The sequence below is a fragment of the Sinocyclocheilus rhinocerous genome, unplaced genomic scaffold (assembly GCF_001515625.1).
Source record: "Sinocyclocheilus rhinocerous isolate Xijiao unplaced genomic scaffold, SAMN03320098_v1.1 scaffold601, whole genome shotgun sequence".
Lineage (NCBI taxonomy): Eukaryota > Metazoa > Chordata > Actinopteri > Cypriniformes > Cyprinidae > Sinocyclocheilus > Sinocyclocheilus rhinocerous.
This window is the reverse complement of record NW_015656605.1, coordinates 295,214-317,563: the sequence shown is the minus strand read 5'-3', so window position 1 is coordinate 317,563 and position 22,350 is coordinate 295,214. Positions and strand designations below refer to the sequence as shown.

The 22,350-nt window shown below is 36.0% G+C and overlaps 1 protein-coding gene across 1 annotated transcript; it reads right to left on the bottom strand.

The window, feature by feature from the left end:
• Positions 1-4,035: 4,035 nt before the first annotated feature.
• LOC107720433 (hephaestin-like protein 1) lies at positions 4,036-16,622 on the bottom strand. The gene is made up of 10 exons (XM_016528128.1): positions 16,130-16,622; positions 15,250-15,494; positions 10,091-10,303; positions 9,738-9,926; positions 6,382-6,636; positions 5,862-6,030; positions 5,300-5,439; positions 4,811-4,942; positions 4,322-4,527; positions 4,036-4,052 (listed from the first exon to the last, which is right to left on the bottom strand). Exons 1-10 carry the CDS (start codon positions 16,285-16,287, stop codon positions 4,047-4,049), a joined length of 1,713 nt encoding a protein of 570 aa, XP_016383614.1. The 5' UTR covers positions 16,288-16,622; the 3' UTR covers positions 4,036-4,046.
• Between the last annotated feature and the right edge of the window lie 5,728 nt (positions 16,623-22,350).

The window sequence follows — 22,350 nt, the reverse complement described above, 5'->3', positions numbered from 1 at the left end:
TTAGGGGGTTATAGGGTCTGTTGAGAAAAAGAAAAAAGACACCTAAAAACTCTCCCCCAGAAACGACACAAGTTGGAACAGGACTAGAAAGAGTCTAGTAATGTAGATGCTTCAGCGAAGGCAGGTTGAATCGAGGTCAGGAAATATTTTGTTTAGTTTAGCTCTGGACAAGTGAGTCCTGTGCACCACCCTGAACTGAATGAGTGTGTCTGGCATAAAGTGTGATGTGTGTATTCAGTCAAGGATTGAGTACCAAATATTTTCCTCAAGCACCATGTTTAGTACAGACTCCCAAAGCACCCTCAACAAACCCATTAAGGGAGTTTGTTTTGTAATAATCCCTGTCTGAGTGGGTAACAGCAGTCAACAGGGCGGAGTAGTGGTAGAGCAGGTGATGAACAGCAGTTATTGTTACACAGTACAGGTTCAGCAGTACAGTGCAGTGATGAGTAGATGACAAATGGGCACAACAATGGATGACCAGAGATAAAGTATTGCAGTGAATGTCTAGAATGGTATACATTCTGAATGGTACTTGGATTAATATTATCATATCATTTTAGGTCTAATGTTTACAAATAGCAGATCAACTGTTTTACTGGTTGTAACTTGACCTATTATATGGTTTGCAGAGTCATGTTCGAGTTTCGAGTGACTCACACATACTGTTGTGATTTAACCCAAGGTGGCATATACTACACAACCAAGTGTTAGCTTGATTCATAAATGGGTACGCAAACCTTATTTTACTCATAAATTTAAAAAAACATTCTAAAACCCCATAGGAATATCATGAAGGATCTGGGTTTTGACGTCATCCCTGTAGCACTCTATTGCTGTCCTCGACATGAGGTGAGGTTATCTAAAGTCAGCATAACACACTGTCGGTGCCACGATTCTTTCATGAGAACAAAACTGATTTTCATTTTATCTTGTGTTTCAGATTTTATTTTCAGCGTTGCAAGCAGCCTAGTAAATATGCACGACACTATGACTTATCCTGGACTGAGATGGAATGAAGGTTTGTCAGGATAGATGGCTGAAATGTGTTAAAAAAATGTTGGACAGCTTTTCTTTAACTCTTTCTCCATCGCTGACTGAATTTTCTGGCTTTCTGTGTTTTCACTGTTATATGGTAGGGGGCGCAATTACACATCTTCTGAAAGAGTACAGAATGTCTGGATCAAAACACGGCGAAGAGGCAGAAACAAGCGATCACATATGTAAGCAGATGCATATGCAAAATAATAGAATAATCAGATATTAAAAAGCATATAAATCAAAAGCTTTGGGGGTGTTGATGGAAGTGATCTACTCCATCTATGTTTTGATCATTTATATGATATAATTATTGATAAAAACGCAATTTTCTCAGCTTTTTGTTCACAATGTTGCTTTTTTAAATGAAACGTAGCCACATTCCAGTGTTGATAAAAAAGGAATTCATGAAGCTAGAATAAAACGGGTTTGTTGCTTAAAGGCGGAGGCTCTGTTCTTTCTGTTTTGACATATCGCATGTTCAGAAATTCCAACAACAAAATATTCTGGGGGCCATCAAAGTTTTGTGAAAATAATCAAAAATGCTGGCAGTGGCTGGCAACTTAAAAACTGTACAAACCCTCCTACCCCACCTTCTCCCTGTCACGATCTCCAGCTGAAGTGCCCATAGTATGTGTGAGTCACTCTTTAACTGAAACTTGAACATGACTCAATCCACAAACCATATAAAAAGGCCATGTTAAAACCAAAACAGGACATCCTTTTGCATTTGAAAGACTAGTTAGTTAGTCCTTGTGTGTTCTGATATCCAATGTCACATCAACAGTGAGTTGTGCCTCTTCTCTCGCACAATTGTTGCACCATTACATTTTGTTAAGTTCCTCTTTGGTTAGCGCTGGCGCAAATCTGCTAGAGCTAGCTGGACCTTTTCTGTCATGAAGACTTGCTCAACATTTTGAATGCAAAATCCCACAATATCCAACAAAACAGTTTAACAATATCAGAATGTGCTCAGAATGTCCATTGTTTTGATGTGCTACTCACTTTAAACTGTTGAAATTGTAAAATGGTGCTACAATTGTCATTTTGTATCACAGTCTGGAACCAAGCTGGGGTCAAGAACGCTTCTTAATATTGTTAATTCATTATTATCATTAGAACATGTACCACAAACTTTGAAGCTGGCAGTTATTGCTTTGTCTGTGTCACTCTTATCCCAAGGTCACCACAGTTATTCTGTATACAGGCCAGATGTTGGACTTGTGCCCAAATACCAAAAAACAGCCCTTTATGTTCAGCGAACACCTACACAGACCTCTACAACCAGACAATTCCTCGATGCAGACCCTAAGGCCATAACGCATCATGCCAGGACCAGCTAGGATTGCAAAGCAGACCTAAATGACTAGCAGGATCACTCATTTATAAGCCAGTCTCTAATGATCACTATACTGCAGCTCTCCCCCGACTACAACCCCTGCCTCAATCATCTCACCCAAGTCTGTTGTCGCCCATGCCAGTCTCTAAGCAAAAGAGCTGCTTCCAATTTTGAATACCATACAGAAACATAGACTTGTGCTTGGAATCATCAATCATGTTGTGTTCGCTCTATTTGTTCGTTCCTTCTATTTGGCCAGAGGGTTTTCTTTTGCTCAATTATTATTCAGTAAACTCTTTAAATCTCATTTGAAACCATCAAATGAGATCGCCGAATACTTGAATTTTTGGAATTTTCATGATTTACTCATTGGAAACAGTGTTGCAGGTCCGTGATATCATTAGCATCCATTTACCAAGTATATATGCATATATTTGTATTCATTTTCTATTTATTTCCTCCAGTATTCCTCCGAATAACTTTTCCAGAACATTCTTGGAAACAAACTTTGTTAGTTGGGTTAGGATCTGGCACAACACTAAAATCATTATTAGTAAAAGCATTACAAGTTACGTTTCAAAGCAAGTCATATGAGTGTACACAGGCATTTACACACCCACATATCCCTGATGTAAAAGCGCTGTGGCTTACCATCATTGTCAGGTGCCATGCTAACAGTCACTGTGGTATGCGGGAAGACACTGAGAGTGTCACGGTTCATCCCGTCTCGTCGAAACGTGTTACCCTCGAAATAGACCCCATGGATATCCACCTCAGTGCCCAAGCCAAGTATGTGCCACATAACGTGTTCCCCGTTACACAAGTCCAGACCTTCCAGGTTTCCATACATTAAGCCATTCACCGCTGAGAAGGAACACACACATACTTAATTAGAATATGGTCAAACCATAAATTTGTGTATTCACAAAGTGGGGATGTAAATACACATGAACGTGTGATTAAACACACACAAACACATATAGGCATACCGTGCATCTTATTGCTTTCCTGAAACTCTTCATTAGCTGGACCTGAATCACTGCTTCCAAACTTTTCAATGTTCTCTTCCAGATACCAGCTTTCATTCTCGTCCATCACAGAGAACAGCAGAAAAAACTCATGCTGAATTTTGTCAGCATGCTTAAGAGACACACCCGCAACATGGAAAAACATCACACACACACACACAAAACACATAAGCCATTATAGTCATCCATAGTCTGAAAAGCAACAGGTGCATTACATATGTGGCACATTTCACGAATAAGGTACACTTTGGTGTCCCATGATTTTTTTTTAAAGCATTAGCGGCACAAATCTTTTTTTTGTGTGTGTGTGAAACCTATTAGATAAAACTGTTATTTAACATAATTATTTTAATATAAAAAGTAACTAGTTTCAAACACATTCAAAATCTGTATCATAGCCATTAAAATGGGGTTTTTGGAATGCCCCATGTAACATAATATTAAAATCATTCCGCAGTACCATCATTTTTGCACAATCTATAGTAAAAACAATTCAATCTGTAGTAAATCATTTTTTATAGTTAACTATTAAATGCAATATGTGCACATCCATATATGATTTTCTGTTTAAACTGATGCTGAAAAGACAAATAAATTTGACTTGTCTACAAACTGCAGTGTTGACTGCATTCTTCAAACAATCAACCCTGAAGAAAAAAAAAATGATAAAAGTTTTTTTTCTTTAAATTATAGAAATATAAGTTTAATAATATCTACAAACTGACATTTAATCCTAAACTTGCTATAGCCCCTGCTTGATTTACGACAGATTTGCAAACCTGTTTTCCAATTATATAAAACAGCTCATATAAAATAATCTTGATATCTTGAGGTTGGTAAAAAAAAAAACTTTTCACTTTAATTTTTGCCCTATTTTGTACCAAATTGTCTGTGTAGGTCTTTGTAAGTTTGTTACCTGATGGCCACTTCCATCAAGAACACCTTTCTTGCACACTTGTATGGGTCCAAATAAACCAGAGTTAGTGTCCCGAACAGGATCAACAGCAGAATAGTACAAGTAGGAAAGACAAGGAGGATCACTGCTGGAGGGACCTTCAATTACTTTCCAACGGTAGGTGAATTTTTTACCAGGAGCCACAGAGGCTCCAGCTTTCTGAGTACCTGTGGAGAAAAAATATTCTAAAATATTTGACTTATGACTTAAAACTTAGACTTGTGCTTTGTGTTTTCAATATTGTAGCCAAATGTTGCGCAATGTGTGTATGAAGCTGTCAAATATTATTCTTTGTGTTCATTGCTGTTCAGTTTCCAAATGAAATGTCACAGCAGAGGTTCTTAAGCTTTGTGTGAATGCCCCCTACTTTGCTTTCGCCTCATTTAGAACCCCTAAAATGAAGATCTATGTGTATATCTGTGTGTATAGCTGTAGCTGTAAATGACTTACCATCCTGATACTTTGCTCCTTCATAGGCCTTCTCATAATGCAGACCGTGTGGCTGAAGGCTGTAGTCTTGTGTGGCATTGTTAAAGAATGTCACAATGATAACATCACCAGTCTCTGCTTTAATGACCGGACCTACAGTGGGAGTGGGGAAGGGGTGTAGAGAATCATTTAAACTATATGAATAAAAGTGAAAAGCACTCATACGTCACAGCATGATATTACCTCTAGGACATATTCCCATACTTCTTATTTAAAAACTTTAAAGTTGGCAGGAAGTCAAAATTAACCATATTTTTTCTTTATTGCATGTTACTGGTCTTATTGTTAACCATTCATATATGCATTCTTTTTTTTTGACCTCTTAAATCTTTTAAATGTTGCAGTTAAGCCATTCAGGTCAGTTGCCAATTTCAATTCATGTCAACTTTAAAATATTATCAAACACATATCAGTGTTCTAAAACATGTAAGACACAAGTGAGGATTTTACCCAGAATTCCAAGATGCACATCTGAGCCCGCAAAATGTGTTTTGGTAGTAAATGTGTCATCAGTGTATGAAATGTATCTGGCCTTCAGATATTTTCCACCCAGCTTACCACCATCACGACTGAAGTACGGTTCAGAGTCACTGCAGGAAAAGAAAGACATTAACGTAAAAACTCTAATACAATGACAACATTAACATGCATATTCTAAATAAAAAATAAAAGTAAAATTACGTATAAACAAGAGATAATACCAGACCCGCAAGCAGCAATTATATGTAATAATTACATTAATTACATAAATTCTAAATAAATAAACTCTTTTTATATATTTACAGTTGTTTTCTACTGCTTCTTTCTGTTTTCAAGCATTGTATGTGTACTAACGAATAGTGGAAAAAGTTTATCCAATCAGAATTTATTCAATAACAGTTACAAGCAAAGCTTAAGTCTGAGCACCACTCCTAAGTGCCTTCAGAATCCCTCAGCAATTTCAGATCAGCCCTTCTAGTGTGTTTTGAGTTACTCAATCATGCATTAAAGCATCTCCAAATCTGAGTTTTACCTGTCTGGTTCAGTGAGTGGTTTATTTGTCATGTAGTTCATCCCTGAAGAGGCGTAGTCCCAAACCATCTCCTCAGCAGCAATGTAGAAACGTCTCTCTTTGCCAGGGGCCTCTGTTGCAGAGGCTGTGGACCCACAGGCCGAGACCTCATAGAAAACCTGCATACCTGCTGCTCACGAGAACAGAGAGAGAGAAGATATCTTGAAATCATGAGTTTACTTGCTTCCCTTAGGTAAGCTCAAGAGTTAAACGAAACTAAAAGAGATTATAAGCAGTGATAACTTGTTCAGTCATCAGACAATGATAACTATTTATCTTCAAATATCTAAAACAATGTGTCAACCTCATGGAATAAACAGGAAAGATAAAACGTGCCAGTAAAAAAAACGAAAAAACACTACAAAAAAATCAAAACTGAAAGTGATCGAACAGTGCTTAGAGACAAAAACAATGCATCCAAAAAACTAGAAGCAAATATTAGTCTTCACACAAGACGACAGAAAGACAACAGAACAGTTACCTTGTACATGATCATTGACTTGGCAGCTTAACAACCATTTTCCTTCTGTTCTCGGGATCATTGTTGCGGTGACAAAAGTGGCAGGAAACAGACTAAGCACATCTGTGCGGTGCATGCGATCCACGAGGGTGTGCCCATGGAAATAAGCCGAATGAATGTCCACCTCGTTACCAATGCCGAAGAGATGCCAAGACACGGGACGTCCGACACACACTTTCAGTGCAGGCAAATTCCCATAAACATAGCCATTGATTGCTAATGGGAAAAGATGAGAACAAACTGAACGAGTGACATTGAGAAATAAAGGACATGAAATGACACAACTTTTATAATTAAACATATTAATACAGGAAAAAGGAAAATTATAATTTTGTCTATTATTTATTTAAACAATAAAATGTCAGGCTTAGATATTAAGATCACAAACAGCTGTAGAGTGCAGAGAACTTTGGATATCAAAAGGAAAACTAAACTTTTCTGAATGGCTTTGTTCCAAAGTGGAACAGATACAACAAGGTACTTTCCATGAAAGTATGCAAAAAAATCAGTCATGTGTCATCTGCTAAAAATTACATTGCCCTTGGTTACAGACGTTACTGTATCTCTAACAATAGAGCATGGCATTTGCCAAAGCTATGGTTTTGATTCCCAGTAGTATGGTGAGCCATCATGACACCAAAATTTCAGTAGTCAGTACCAAACCCAGTAAAATTTAACAATTTCAATACTAAAGATTAAAAAATGATATTAATCACTTTTTAAACTGTTTGACTGGTACAGTGTAATGTTAGCTGCTTTGAATAGAAATGTATAGTATATGTGAGTAAAACACACACTGTAAAAAAATAAATGTAAAAAAGTGGTGAAATGCATGGCAGCAAAGGGTGCCAAATGTTTACCATTAATGAAAATAATGGTTAAAGAATGTTTAAAAAAAGGTCAATAACTGGCAGCCAAAAAAAATGCAAAACTAAGGTAAAATATCATAACTTGTGTCCTAATTCTTCTTAAATGTTTTGCGAAAAACACTATTACGTTATAGATATCTCCTGGATTATCATTGTGAAACCATTTGTTAACAGCACACATGCATGAGCTAATGAAACCATCACTGCATCAGCAGCTACACAGTTACTGGCTTTAAATAAAGCAACATACAGCATTATACCAGTGTTCGTGGGTCTTCTCCTGCACTGAAGCACAGACTCTGCTCTTCAGCACAACGGTGACCCACAAAACACAGACAACAGAAACCCTTTAAATCCCAACAGAACATGAAACATGAACAGATCTCTAGATCTCAGCATCTTCACTCATTACAAACCAGTCTGACTTTATTTCTTTCACTCAAAACCTATTATTGAGAATTAACTGAGGTTTAGATGTTGATGTTTTATTGAAAATAATAAAGTTTGAAGTCACCCTTGTTGAGATCAGTGTTTACTTTAGTTGGGCTCTCGTCCCTTGACTTTTTAATGCTAGCATTTCTCTGGTTGCTGTAAATGTGTGTTTTTAAAGCGCATTTATTATAGCAAATGCTGTGAGAAAAAACCTGATCAGATGAAGTCATGTATCATCGTGTAGTGGCCTGATTCACTGGTTTCATCCAGAGTTTAATCTCAGATTACAGTATTTAGATGTATTAAAATTCACATTAGTTCTTAGAATACTACTGCATAAAATTTTGTCCGGCTTTTTTAGATGTATTAAAATTCACATTAGTTCTTAGAATACTCCTGCATAAAATTTTGTCCGGCTTTGATATTTTTAAGTCATTATGTAGAAATATCATATAGATTCACAGACATCAATAATCTGCATATGAACCTCAACAATGGTAACAATCAACAGAATATTTTAGATTACAAAATATTCAGATAAACAGATCAACTCTGAATATCATAAAACAAACCACAAAAAAGCTTTTCATTGATTGTCTCCTTTGTTGAGATTCATGCGCTGATTTTTGATGTTTGTGAGAGTCCAAAACACACAGATCAAAACACTTTCTGTATAATAATAAAAAAGAATATCTGACTGTAATAACATCACGAGACTGCTGTAAATAATGCAAAACTAACAGCTAATATACTCAGAGATGAGACACTGGATGAGATCAGTGAATCAGGCCACGACACGATGATTGAATCATCAATAAGTAACCAACTTTATCTGATCAGATTGTCTCTCACAACTTTTGCTATAACAAATGCGCTTTTAAAACAGTTACAGCAGCAAGAGAAAAAGTGACGTTAAAAAGTCAAGGGTCAAGATCCCAACTAAAGCAAATGCCTTCAAACTTCATTATTTTCAATAAAACATCAACATCTAAACCTCAGTTAATTCTCAATAAGAGGTTTTGAGTGAAAGAAATAAAGTCAGACTAGTTTGTAACGAGTGAAGATGCGGAGATCTGTTCATGTTTCACGTTTCATGTTCTGCTGCTGACAGTCATGTGACATTGTATTTATTTATTTATTTAATTTTATATTACAGTGAAGGTTTTTAATCATAATAATTCAAGAAATACCTGTAAAATAACAGTGTTTTCAGCTTATTTAAATAAGGAGATTTTACTTTAATTGTATGGGTTTTTGTGTGGCAGCTGTTGCTACCAGTCATTTTTATCATGTAACATTTTGTTGTTGTATTAATTACAGATTATTTTTGTAATTTTACATACATCTGTATATAATTTAAGAAAATACTATATAAAAAAACAGGGTTACACTTTATTTCGATAGTCCACTTTAGACATTCTATTAACAGTAAGTAACTTTGCAACTACATGTCAACTAATTCTCATTAATTTGCAACTACATGTCTACTAACTCTCAGAGTAGACTGTTAGGGTAGGTTTAGGGTTAGTAGAATAAGTTGACAAAGAAAGTGTTAGAAGATATTAAGCAGACAGTCTATTAATACTCTACTAACTGCTAGTTGACATGTAGTTGCAAAGTTACTTACTGTTAATAGAATGTCTAAAGTGGACTATCGAAATAAAGTGTTACCAAAAACAGTATGCATTTTCTGCATAAAAAATTGTGAATTACTGTAATTTGTCATTAATGTCATAATACTTAATATAACAGCCGAGAAGTTAATTTAGAGATAATTTTGACTACAATTAAAAACAAAAGAAAACAACCTGATGAAAATCACAGTTATTTTCTGTAAAATTAGGATTAGGAAAAATTTAGATTTTTTTTTTTTTACAGTGCATTAATAAAAAAGGTTAAGCTGATTTAAATAAAACTTTTTTAGTTTCTATGATAAAACAGAACATTCCTCATCAGAACACAAGAAGCAACAACCCAATTTTTCTAAGCGAAAGATTGAGACATCCTGAGACTTACAATGCATGAGGTTGGACTCTCTAAACTCCTCATCTGTGTTATTCTTGAGTTCGTTTGTTGCATCTTTATCAGAGCAGAACATTTCAATATTCTCCTCCAAGTACCAGCTCAAGTTCTCATCCACCACACTGAACATCAAAATGAAATCTTCATCCACATCAGAGCGCTTTTGACTAGAGTCCAGAGTGCCTAAAAAAGAGAAAGAAAGGGTAAAAAATATTCAAAATTAGGAGGAATTAGTGCTTGACGCTAAGAAGTAGTTGGTACTGTGAGATACTGTACAATCTATAGTAAACTATTGGAAATAGATTCCACACGTGAACAGTTTATTAGGGCTTGTGTGTGGACCTTACTTTTCTTGCAGGTGAGCAGAGCTCCTATAAGCCCTGATGCAATGTCTTTTGGTGCATCTCCATGTGAATGGTAAATCCAGGTGAGACAGCGGGCATCTGCTTCAGTAGGAGCGTACTCTGGTTTGACCTGCCAGGTGTATGTGTAGCTCTCACCTGGAGCCACTGCATCATCTCTCTTATCACGACCAGTGGTGCCGTCTGGATACAACGCTCCTAAAATACAGAGTAATGAATTCAAGTAAAAGCAAAAGAGGAGTCATATCACAATTTGACAAATTGCAACAAATCTAGGACTTTAAACACAGTAACACGATGTATCAAAACTGGATTTTCCTTGCTCGTTTAGTATAAAATTTATTATACAACCTTTCTTTCAAGTCCAAACAGATTTTATGGAGGCTACACTGATTTGGAAATAGTTGTGGAACTGGTATCACAAGCATGACTAACACATGTTTACACAATAATGCCTATTCAGTAACTTGGCCTGCGATGGAAGTAGACACCGTAAAGCAGGAAGTAGACACTGTAAAGTTAAACTTCACCTCATAAAAAAAATCTGAAAACTCAAAAAATCTAATACAAAGGACAGTGAAAGTTACTTGTTAAATTGTTACGCTGATAAAAACAAAGAAAGATTTGTCTAAATTTAAATTTGATGTATTTCAATTGCATACAAATTTTCCATCATTAAGATTACATCGTTTTAGCACAAATTAATAATTAATGTGATTCATATGCATCAGTCATACGTAAATGAAACAGATAAAAATGTATGTAATAATTCACAGCAGTGTTAAATAAGCACTGCTAAGTGTTCATGTCTTTGCACTAGTGTTGTCACGGTACCAAAATTTCAGTATTCGGTACCAATACCAGTGAAAATCAACGGTTCTCGATACCAATTTCGGTACCAAAGCAAAACACAAACCAACACAAAAACATGCTAATTAAAAAATTTGACTATAATTTAATCCAAACTGTGTACATATTTAATTTTAAAGGGCTTTTGAAAACCTAGAGTTATTCAGCCAAGAATAACAAATAAGTTCTTACTTATTAAGTTAGCTAAAAAAAAAAAAAAAGCCCAGAACTGCTTTTCTGACTGATATGACACAAACAATGTTAACCATTTGTACATTCTCTAACACGCATATTTTAGATTCACAATTCATTGAAAAGCCTCTGGTGTGTAAAAATAGTAAATATCATCATGTCCTCCAGTTTTTTTTTTTAACCTAATAAAAGTTATAGGAGCATTAAATAGTTAATAAAGAAACTTAATTCTAATGCTCATTATATTAGCGTTAGCCGCGCCTATGCTAACGATTAACTACTCTAATAACAGCGTTCATTTTAATCCGACATTCAAATTAGAAGAATGAATTTGAGTTTCAGAGTAGGTTTATGCTGAGTTCACACTGCACGATTTTAGCCCCGATTTTCACTCGCCGACAGGTTTTGCCAAATCGCAGACAAATGCCCGAAATTGGCGGCAAATCGGTGCTCGTTCACACGAGTGACAATCACGCAGTGTAAATTATCAAAGACGTGATCTGAGAGAATCGCTAACGCCCGTGAAATATTTGGCATGCTAAATATCTGGACCTGTCGGCGATTCAAAATCCTGCTGTGTGAAATGAGAATACATCGGCGATGACCTACAGCCAATGAGAGAGCACGATACAGGGCAGAGGGAAGTTCAGGGAGGAGTTAAAGACCACAATATCATGCATGGCTTCGGTTCCGAGAAAGTCTCGGTCTATTTGGACCCAAGAAATGGAGGATACTTTTAATAACATTTTAATAACATTTCCAGTCTCTCAGAGTTCTCATGCGAGACTGGGAATGTTATTAAAATGTTATTAAAAGTATCTTGATCTTGTGTTATTTCCCTATCACTTCTCGCATGCGTTTGGTTGTGAAACGTAGTTTGTGGACCATCCAGCTGTCGGCGATTCTTCCTATTGATAAGTCAAGCATTGTGTAACTTCCTGTCGCCGATCCGACATACAATGTGAACACAGCAGCAACTTTGTCTCTAAAATTATTTTGTTTCTAAATTTTGTCTCTAAAATTCATTCACCGTAAACTGCTTTAATTTTAAGCGAGAGACATGGGGGAGTGGCTTTATTGCATCAGATATATGTCACTTTGCTCACAGCTGATTGGTTGCTTGTACTATACAGGTGCCCAGCATGCATTGCGACATGAAGCGTTTTGTTGATTGTCAACCATTGTTGATTCTTGATGTCTGTGTGTGTCTGTAAAATTACGTAGATTAAATCTTTTTGTGCACAAAGTGCTTCGTAAACTCTTCATACTGAACAATACTGCTGGATCTCAAGCTGTAGAGTTACAACCCTACTGTAATAAATGTCACAAAAATAATGCTTCACCCATATAATCAGAGATTAAACTCTATATCAGGCAAGTAGACGATTATGATCATGTTATCAAACATAAGCATCAGCATTTTATTATTATTTTTTTTTTTATCTTGGATTTCTTCATTATATTAAACGTGTCTTACAAACATTCAGTTATAACAGCCACATAAAAGCTAATGTCAAAAAGTCAAGAGTCAAGAGCCCAAGAAAAAGCAAACACTGATCTCCTTGGTGGTGATTTCAAACGAAATATTTTCAATAAATCATCAACATCTAAACCTATGTAATTCTCAATAAGAACTTCTGTAGACATCTGACAGAAATAAAGTAAATCTGGGGTGCGTTTCCCAAAAGCATTGTTTGCTAACTATGGTCACAAGTTCTATTGAACGCTATTGGTAACGATGGAACTTGCGACCACAGTTGCTTTTGGGAAACACACCCCTGTTTAGTAATGCGTGAAGCTGGTAATGCTGTTTGTGGAGTTGTTTAATTGTCCTCTGCTGAGATCTTGAGAGAGTCTATGTCTTCTTTTTTTTCAGTTGATTTCATCTAAGGCTGTGGCTGAGTCAAATGTAGTTCTTGTGTCTTGTCACTTATCATCACACTTGGCAAAAAAAGCTTTTTCTGATTCTGATTCTCTTTTTTCTGTTCTTGTTGTTTTTCTTTCCTTCAGTGATTCAGCTGTTCATCACTAATCCTCACTCGTCACATAATTATCTCAACCCAAACACTGCTTCAATTGTACATGGTGATACACATGAACACTGAGCAGTGTTTATTTAACACTGGTGACTTTGCTGTGAACTATTGCATAAATGTAACCTGTTTAATTTACGTATGACTGAATATGAATCACATTAAGTTTATTAATTTCTGATAAAACTATGTAATCCAAATGGATGGAAAATTTACATGCAATTGAAATAGATACAATTCAAATTTAGACCAAAATATTTTTTTGTGTGTGTATCCAATCATACTGTACACTGATAAAAATGATTTTGTGGTGAAGTAAATACTACGGAAAAACAAATGTAATTTCAACATTTAATAATTTAGTTCAGGCGATAATTAAATAAAGAGACTACATTCTATATTAGTATTCAATTTAAGTGTGTAGAAATTAAAGTTGAAATTTATAAGTATATTTTACTTGGAATTGTTTGTTATGTTTACAAGGATTCTTTAAGTAAATATCCTGTTGTTTCTATCATGCACTGGTGCACGAATAATTAATAAGGTTACATTTTTCACTGTTCTTGTTCTATTTACACTGTTTTGTGGTTGCTTTTGTTGTTAGGTTTAGTAACTTGCTGTTTTGTGACATCTGGAGTTCATTTTCTACTCAAAAAGACCCATTCATACTCAAACACTATCCACTGATTGTTACCGTCATTGTGTATTGTGTACCAAGTCTTGAGGTCTCTGTGTTCAATCGATTAAAGGGGTCATATGATGTGATTTAAATTTTTTCTTTCTCTTTGGAGTGTTACAAGCTCTTGCTGCATAAAGAAGATCTGTAAAGTTGCAAAGACTAAAGTCTCAAATCTAAAGAGATATTCTTTATAAAAGTTAAAAGTCAGCCACACCTACCTAAAATGGCTCGTTCTAACACGCCCCCACATATCTACGTCACGATGTGGGAAGATTTGCATAACGCCGCCCAAATGTGCACGCAAAGAAAGAAGGTGTAACTTTTATTCTGGCTGTAGTATTGTTGCTGCCGCCATGTCGTGAAGGCGCTGTGTGCTTCGTTGTGAAAGCGAAACTACTTTGTTTGGTCTTCCAAAAGAGGACGATATCTGCTTCGTCATGCCTGGAGCTGATCCGTGCTGGTCGCTGAGGAAATACAACAACTTCGCGCTGTGGATCGCCGGATCGGCTTTCACCGTGGACGAAGCGGAGTCCAGCCCGGGGTCGTCACATGTGGTTGCCGCAATCCCTCCAGATCCAAATGCACAAAATAATGTTATTTTTAGCAGCACCATATGACCCCTTTAATAACTATACTGAGTGAACATATTATCTTAAAAAGGACAACAAGCCATCTACCTGCTTAAGTTAGTAAGTGAACCACATACTTTAATAGCAATGTTTTTTTTTTTCAATGCCACATTGTTTGAGTAAAGTTTACAAACTGTGACTGAGTGAAATGTACTTGAGTATCGCAGAGTAAACCTCAAAGAATTAAGTAGAAATTACTCATCAACTCTTCACAGGCCACGTTGAATTTACGTATATCCTTTGCTAATTTTACATAACTTAGTTAAGTAGATTCTACTTAATTCCATACTTAAATTTTACTTTAAAAAATATGTGTGCAAAAAACTTGCAAAAGGAAAATTAAGTAAATTTTACTTTTGTTTTTTTTCAGTGTACATATGCATGTGACGTTCATGAGAGACAGACATGCAAACATACAACTTTTTTGTTTTTAATTGATATATATGCACATTTTATAATTACAGATTAATAATTTGAGCTACGAAAGTGGTTGCTTCAAGTAGCTATTTTCTGAAGGTTCATGTTGTCTCGTCTAATTGGTGGATTGCCCTTTGAACTGCTCTGAAAAAAGTTGTTTTTTGATACTTTGCTGCAAGCTATTCGTTTATTGCTGTTATTGATTTACGGGATGTGTGTCAAGAAATGCTGAATTGCTGTTGTAATCCAAAGATAAACATAAAAAGACAGCAAAATTAACAGAAGGACAGGGATGGAGAAGGAAAAAAAGTAAAGGAACTGATAGAGAGATAATGTATAGCCAACCTTCTGAATTCTTCTCATAGAAAACTCCATGAGGGTGGAGAGAATAAGGCCTGCTGGCAAAGTTCTTCATATGCACCTCTATGACATCTCCGACCTCAACCCGTAAAATGGGTCCGAGGAAGCCGAGCCAGGCAGGTTTAGGTATCTCGGTGGAGTAAGACTCATCTGTGTACTGCCTGTATAAAGCCTTTTTATAAACACTCCCTATCCGGGTAGGGCCATTCAACAGAAAAGTCGACGCTGGTCTGTTAAAGGGGAATTTAGACAGAGAAATAAATGAGTAAATAATGGTAATTCATTAATAATGGTATAATAATGGTAATGTCCATCATACAGTCAGATTTACTGTTATTATTACGGTGTACAGTTCAGAGTCCATGTCAATAATAATAGTGTTAACAGCCTACAGCACCATGCACTTACAAGAAGCTTTATCCACACACACACACACACACACACACACGTCTCGTTTGCTATCCTTGTGGGGGCTCTCCATAGGCGTAATGGTTTTTCTACTGTACAGACCGTATTTTCTATTGCCCTACACCAACCCTACCCCTAAACCTACCCCTCACAGGAAACTTTCTGCATTTTTAGATTTTCAAAAAACTTAATTCTGTATGATTTATTAGCTTGTTTACCCGTGGGAACCACAATTTAGGTCCCCACCGTGACACGAGTCCCCATGAGTCTGTGTGTATTCAGGTTTAAGTCCCCACCAGAATATATAAACCTGTACACACACACACAATAAAATACTACGTGTTGATTATTAGTTGTCTAGCCTATTACAATGAAAATGTCGCCTGTTAGGTACTTTTACTGTTACTGGTAGCCTAAATAGACATGCTTCATTTTTCCTGTTTGTAAAGGAACTTACTCATCTCGCTCGATGCTCCGGTTATGGATAAGATTTCGGCCGCTGGGTGCGTAATTCCAGTTTTCCTCTCTTATGGCAATATAATAAGTCCTCTTGAGACTTTCGGCCCGGTGCAGCGCGATCACAGCCGTCATAAAAGCGCAGAGCACAGACTTCATCGCTTATCCGAACAAAACCAACATGTGAAACCAATTTCCGAGCCAGAGTCAAAAAGAGAGGCGCGTAAACGATCTCAAATGCCACTGCTTAGTGCGCACTGAAACTATGTGGCACAAAAAATCTTGAAGTCAGTGTGGTAGCCTGATATCGAAACTGAAAGTTCAATCCGCTGCGGCATCAATGGGCGTTCCCGAAGAACCGGTTCTCTCAGAGAGAAGTGAAACTCCGCTGTCTCCTTCATAACACAGAGCCCCGATAAACTGAACACATGACCAGACGCGACGACCACGCGCTCCGCTGTAAAACAACCACTGGCTTCATGCACGCCGCTCTTTGAATAACTACTGGACCATTGGTTTACCCGGTCTGTGTAATGTGTTTCGACAGTTCTTAAAAAAAACTGAAACTAAATGCTACAGAAATGTGCCAGCTTTTTTTTAAAATATGTTTAATATTCCTGGCATTTACATGTGTTGGTAAACGCAGCCTAACACAGTGACAGTACCGGCAGGCTGTGTATTATCCCATAAGTAGGCTAAATGTTTTCTTCTTCATTGTGGATTATCAGTTGCTATGACATAGCTATATATATATATATATATATCATACATTAATGTATCATAAACATTACGCACTGAATGATATATTGTGATGAAGCCGTTTAATATACTGTATTATTAAATAGTTACTCCATAAATAATAATAGTTATGAAAGTAAAAACACAGAAGACCACTGTGCTGGTCATGCTGGTGAAGCTGGAGGACTGGAGGAGGTGGAGCCAGGGAGCCGGACTGGACCAGCGGAGGAGGAACGGTCAAGGAAGTGGGCGGAGCCAGAGTGTCCATCAAGCTGTGCAAGACCAGGTGTCAGGTCTTGGCTCTGAGAAGGACATTACAGCATGCCCTATGGATCTGGGAGCTCTGGGGGGTTGGGATCCTCCTCCTCACCCACTGCCTTTTGTTTCCTGTGTGATAGAAGCTGCACAGGAAGTCATCTGGGTAATGCACACACGTAAGCTACACTGTAAAAAAAGAGTATTATTTTACAATAAATTACTGTAGTCAGGAATTTACTGTGAAATCGATGCATGCTGGTCATTTTCTTACAAATGACTGTGAATGAAAGCAGAATGTAATTTACTGCTTTCATTCACAGTAATTTACTGCTCTTGTTTTACTGTGAATTCACGTTATAAAGTTGCCTTTAACTGTGCCACTGAGAGAAATTTAGATTTTTACTGCTGTAATTGTTTTGAAGTCACCATAATAGCGATTGGTGATCCCATTTGTTTGGGCTCTTTGACCTTACATATTCATGTTCAAATTTCTGATCTAGTCATGTCAGAAGTGTGACAAATGAAAACTTTTATCAAAATGATGACAAGTTAGAATATGAAATAAATGAATTGCCTGACTTTAAGATAGTCTAACTATTCTTAGCATGAACACGAAGATTTTATTTCAGTATTATTTAAGCATGAAGATTAATCAACTTATTTCATATTCAAAACTGTTTGTGGATGGATCTTTCACAAGAATGAAGCAACTGCTGAGAAACTTCTGTAAATGAACAAGACTATAATCCAAGTGGAAAACCGCAATCTAACAGGAAACAGAAACACAACAGCTTTGTTCAAACAAAGACAATAACCAACAAACTAATGAACCAAACCAAGGGCTATAAATACAAGACCAAACAAGGAACTAAAACAACAGGAGAATCAAAAACCATGGAAACTAGTAAAAACAGGAGCTAAGCCGGAAACAAAGGAAGATAATAAACTTCAAAATAATAGTTTCTGAACCAAAAGGAAACTGGTGACTCGTGACAAATATAATTTAGTCACCTAATAAAGATTTTTTTTTTTTTTTTGCAACCCATGAAAAATGGTGCAAACCCACTATTTTGTATGTCTCTCTGTAACACACCTGATTCAGATCACCGGCTCATTAGGAGAGAGCTCCATGAACTGAACTGCGGTCAGATTGAGTCCCTACAGAGTGTTCACTACTCACTATTCCCTAAGCATGTTCACTTCACTTGACATAATGCGTTCTTTGGGAACGCCGTGCAACGTCATGCCACACACAGACCAAACTTCAGAAGAGCTTATTAGAGAAGTTTGAGGTATGACATATACATATATACAGTATCCAAGTGCATTTATATAAACATCATTATTAATTTAATTAATAAAAAATAATATTTAAATTTCTAAACTGTATGATAAATGTTATATGAAAATAAATGTAATTTGGTGTACTAGATGTGTATTTTGTCTGATAACCAATGTATTTATGTATATTATGATGTGAACAGCATTCACTAGTTTTTAGCAGAGTTTTATATTAGCTGCTAATAGAGTTTTGTATTAGTTGCCATAATCTATCCTGCTGGTAATTAATGCATGAATAAGCTTCTTTATTGGACACAAAAGATCTGATTCGTGCTATGTTTTGTAGATGGCAATAGACTGATTTAGTAATCGCTTTGATGCGGCTTCTGATGTTAAGATAACAGTCCAGGATGACAAAACTAAACACATTTAAAAAAAAGATGTGGGAGTGTCCAGACAACAGGACGTTTTAAGGTGTTTCATACAAAATTTTGCAGTCAGTTGTCTCAAAGTTATTCATAGTAACTATCCTCCTATGCTACTGTAGTGGTGGCTGACTTATTTCAGAGCTAAAAGAGGACCTATTGATCGCCATTCTAATGTTGTGCATTTTATCACTGAAAAATGATGCAAACTCTTTGCATTTCTGAGTAGAAAACAGTTCACTGGATAGCAAGTTTGGAGGGTTAATTAACCTGTCAACAACAGCGAGCAGTGTACGTGTGTTACTGATGTTCTTGTTTATAACATTTGAAAAGAAGGTCTGTCTAGCAGTGTGAAGTCTCTTATTGTAAGTGTTAAGGCATTCTTTGTAGATGTTATAATGGATTTCTAGCTTTGTTTTCCGCCACGTAAGTTCTGCTTTTTTGTATTTTCTTTCATGCATGGCGCTGCTGTTCAGAAGTGTGACAAATGAAAACTTTTATCAAAATGATGACAAGTTAGAATATGAAATAAATGAATTGCCTGACTTTAAGATAGTCTAACTATTCTTAGCATGAACACGAAGATTTTATTTCAGTATTATTTAAGCATGAAGATTAATCAACTTATTTCATATTCAAAACTGTTTGTGGATGGATCTTTCACAAGAATGAAGCAACTGCTGAGAAACTTCTGTAAATGAACAAGACTATAATCCAAGTGGAAAACCGCAATCTAACAGGAAACAGAAACACAACAGCTTTGTTCAAACAAAGACAATAACCAACAAACTAATGAACCAAACCAAGGGCTATAAATACAAGACCAAACAAGGAACTAAAACAACAGGAGAATCAAAAACCATGGAAACTAGTAAAAACAGGAGCTAAGCCGGAAACAAAGGAAGATAATAAACTTCAAAATAATAGTTTCTGAACCAAAAGGAAACTGGTGACTCGTGACAAATATAATTTAGTCACCTAATAAAGATTTTTTTTTTTTTTTTGCAACCCATGAAAAATGGTGCAAACCCACTATTTTGTATGTCTCTCTGTAACACACCTGATTCAGATCACCGGCTCATTAGGAGAGAGCTCCATGAACTGAACTGCGGTCAGATTGAGTCCCTACAGAGTGTTCACTACTCACTATTCCCTAAGCATGTTCACTTCACTTGACATAATGCGTTCTTTGGGAACGCCGTGCAACGTCATGCCACACACAGACCAAACTTCAGAAGAGCTTATTAGAGAAGTTTGAGGTATGACATATACATATATACAGTATCCAAGTGCATTTATATAAACATCATTATTAATTTAATTAATAAAAAATAATATTTAAATTTCTAAACTGTATGATAAATGTTATATGAAAATAAATGTAATTTGGTGTACTAGATGTGTATTTTGTCTGATAACCAATGTATTTATGTATATTATGATGTGAACAGCATTCACTAGTTTTTAGCAGAGTTTTATATTAGCTGCTAATAGAGTTTTGTATTAGTTGCCATAATCTATCCTGCTGGTAATTAATGCATGAATAAGCTTCTTTATTGGACACAAAAGATCTGATTCGTGCTATGTTTTGTAGATGGCAATAGACTGATTTAGTAATCGCTTTGATGCGGCTTCTGATGTTAAGATAACAGTCCAGGATGACAAAACTAAACACATTTAAAAAAAAGATGTGGGAGTGTCCAGACAACAGGACGTTTTAAGGTGTTTCATACAAAATTTTGCAGTCAGTTGTCTCAAAGTTATTCATAGTAACTATCCTCCTATGCTACTGTAGTGGTGGCTGACTTATTTCAGAGCTAAAAGAGGACCTATTGATCGCCATTCTAATGTTGTGCATTTTATCACTGAAAAATGATGCAAACTCTTTGCATTTCTGAGTAGAAAACAGTTCACTGGATAGCAAGTTTGGAGGGTTAATTAACCTGTCAACAACAGCGAGCAGTGTACGTGTGTTACTGATGTTCTTGTTTATAACATTTGAAAAGAAGGTCTGTCTAGCAGTGTGAAGTCTCTTATTGTAAGTGTTAAGGCATTCTTTGTAGATGTTATAATGGATTTCTAGCTTTGTTTTCCGCCACGTAAGTTCTGCTTTTTTGTATTTTCTTTCATGCATGGCGCTGCTGTTGTGTTTCTCCATGGTGCTTTATGCTTGCCAGTAATTTTCCTGTTTTTTATAGGTGTGATTTTATTAATTGCTGCATTAATTTTAAAGTTAAACTTGTCAAAGACAGCATCAGAGTGGTAACATAGATATAGCATTCATGAACAAAACACTAGTGTTCTCATCTATGTACCGTTTTTTGATTGTGACATCTAGTTTCAGTGATAGGGAAGAATGACATTTCAAAGACAATGCAGAAGTGATCAAACAGAGCTACACCCTTTATAACAGTGTTTCAGATGTTTCTGTTCTTAATCAGAACAGATATGGAGAAATTAAGTATTAAACATCATTGTTTTGTCTTAAAACTAGCCAAAGACACTGAAACAAATCAAAGACGAGACTACTGAACTCTATTTGTTTCTTTACTCTTCACACACATCACACTAAACATGCTTTTGGTGCTATCATGAACATATTGTCATATTCAACATGACATATCAAAGCATCATTAACACAACAAGTGATAACTGAGAACATAAACTTACTTTTTTACCGCATAATAATAGACAAATAACTTCCCCCTAACTTCACATTTAACCTGAGAACATATTGATTTTGGTACTTTGAGAACACAGTGAAATATGCGTGCATAGCATATCAGTGCATGGCATTTCCAGATGTGGTCGCATCTGTGGAGCAACACCATCACCTAGTGGCTCACTCTGGACTGGCATTTTATCAGGAATTATTTGTTCAGTATTCTATCTACACAGTAAATTCCCGAGTGTTAAATTAACACTGCTCGGAGCATATATGGTCCCACTCTAAAAGAGTGTTAAAGTAACACTGAAGCAGTGTTAAAGTTACTGAGATAATTATGTGATTAATTAAGTGCTGATTGATCATTAGTGATGAACAGCTGCTGTTAACAAGCAGAATCACTGAAGAAAAGAGAAACACAAGAACTACAACTGACTTCAATATATAAATGATGAAATCAACTGAAATAAAAGAAGACATTAAATCTCTCAGAAGATAATTAAACAACTCCACAAACAGTATCACCAGCTTCATGCATTACTAACCAGTTAGACTTTATTTCTGGAGTATCTAAAATAGAAGTTCTTTATTGAGAATTAAGGTTTAGATGTTTTTTTTTTCTTCAACTTACCGTTTTTGTGAATAGTGGTTGCTTTAGTAGCCTCTTGACCTTTGACTTTTTAAATTTATGTTTCTCTTTGGCTGGCACAATTGTGTGTATTAAACACATACGTGATGGCAAGGAACTTATGGTAAAATCATGTCATGGGTCTGAGTCTCTGATTACAATTTATCTAAAACTGTAGTGATTTTATGATTTCTATATTGTGGCAGGTATATGAGATAACAATGTAA

Excerpts from the sequence above, each read along its gene's own strand:
- LOC107720433 (XM_016528128.1), bottom strand. The coding sequence starts at position 16,287 with ATGAAGTCTGTGCTCTGCGCTTTTATGACGGCTGTGATCGCGCTGCAC. Across the intron at positions 15,495-16,129 it reads CGGAGCATCGAGCGAGATGA|ACCAGCGTCGACTTTTCTGT; the intron begins GTAAGTTCCTTT and ends CCCCTTTAACAG. Across the intron at positions 6,031-6,381 it reads AGTCAATGATCATGTACAAG|CAGGTATGCAGGTTTTCTAT; the intron begins GTAACTGTTCTG and ends TCTCGTGAGCAG.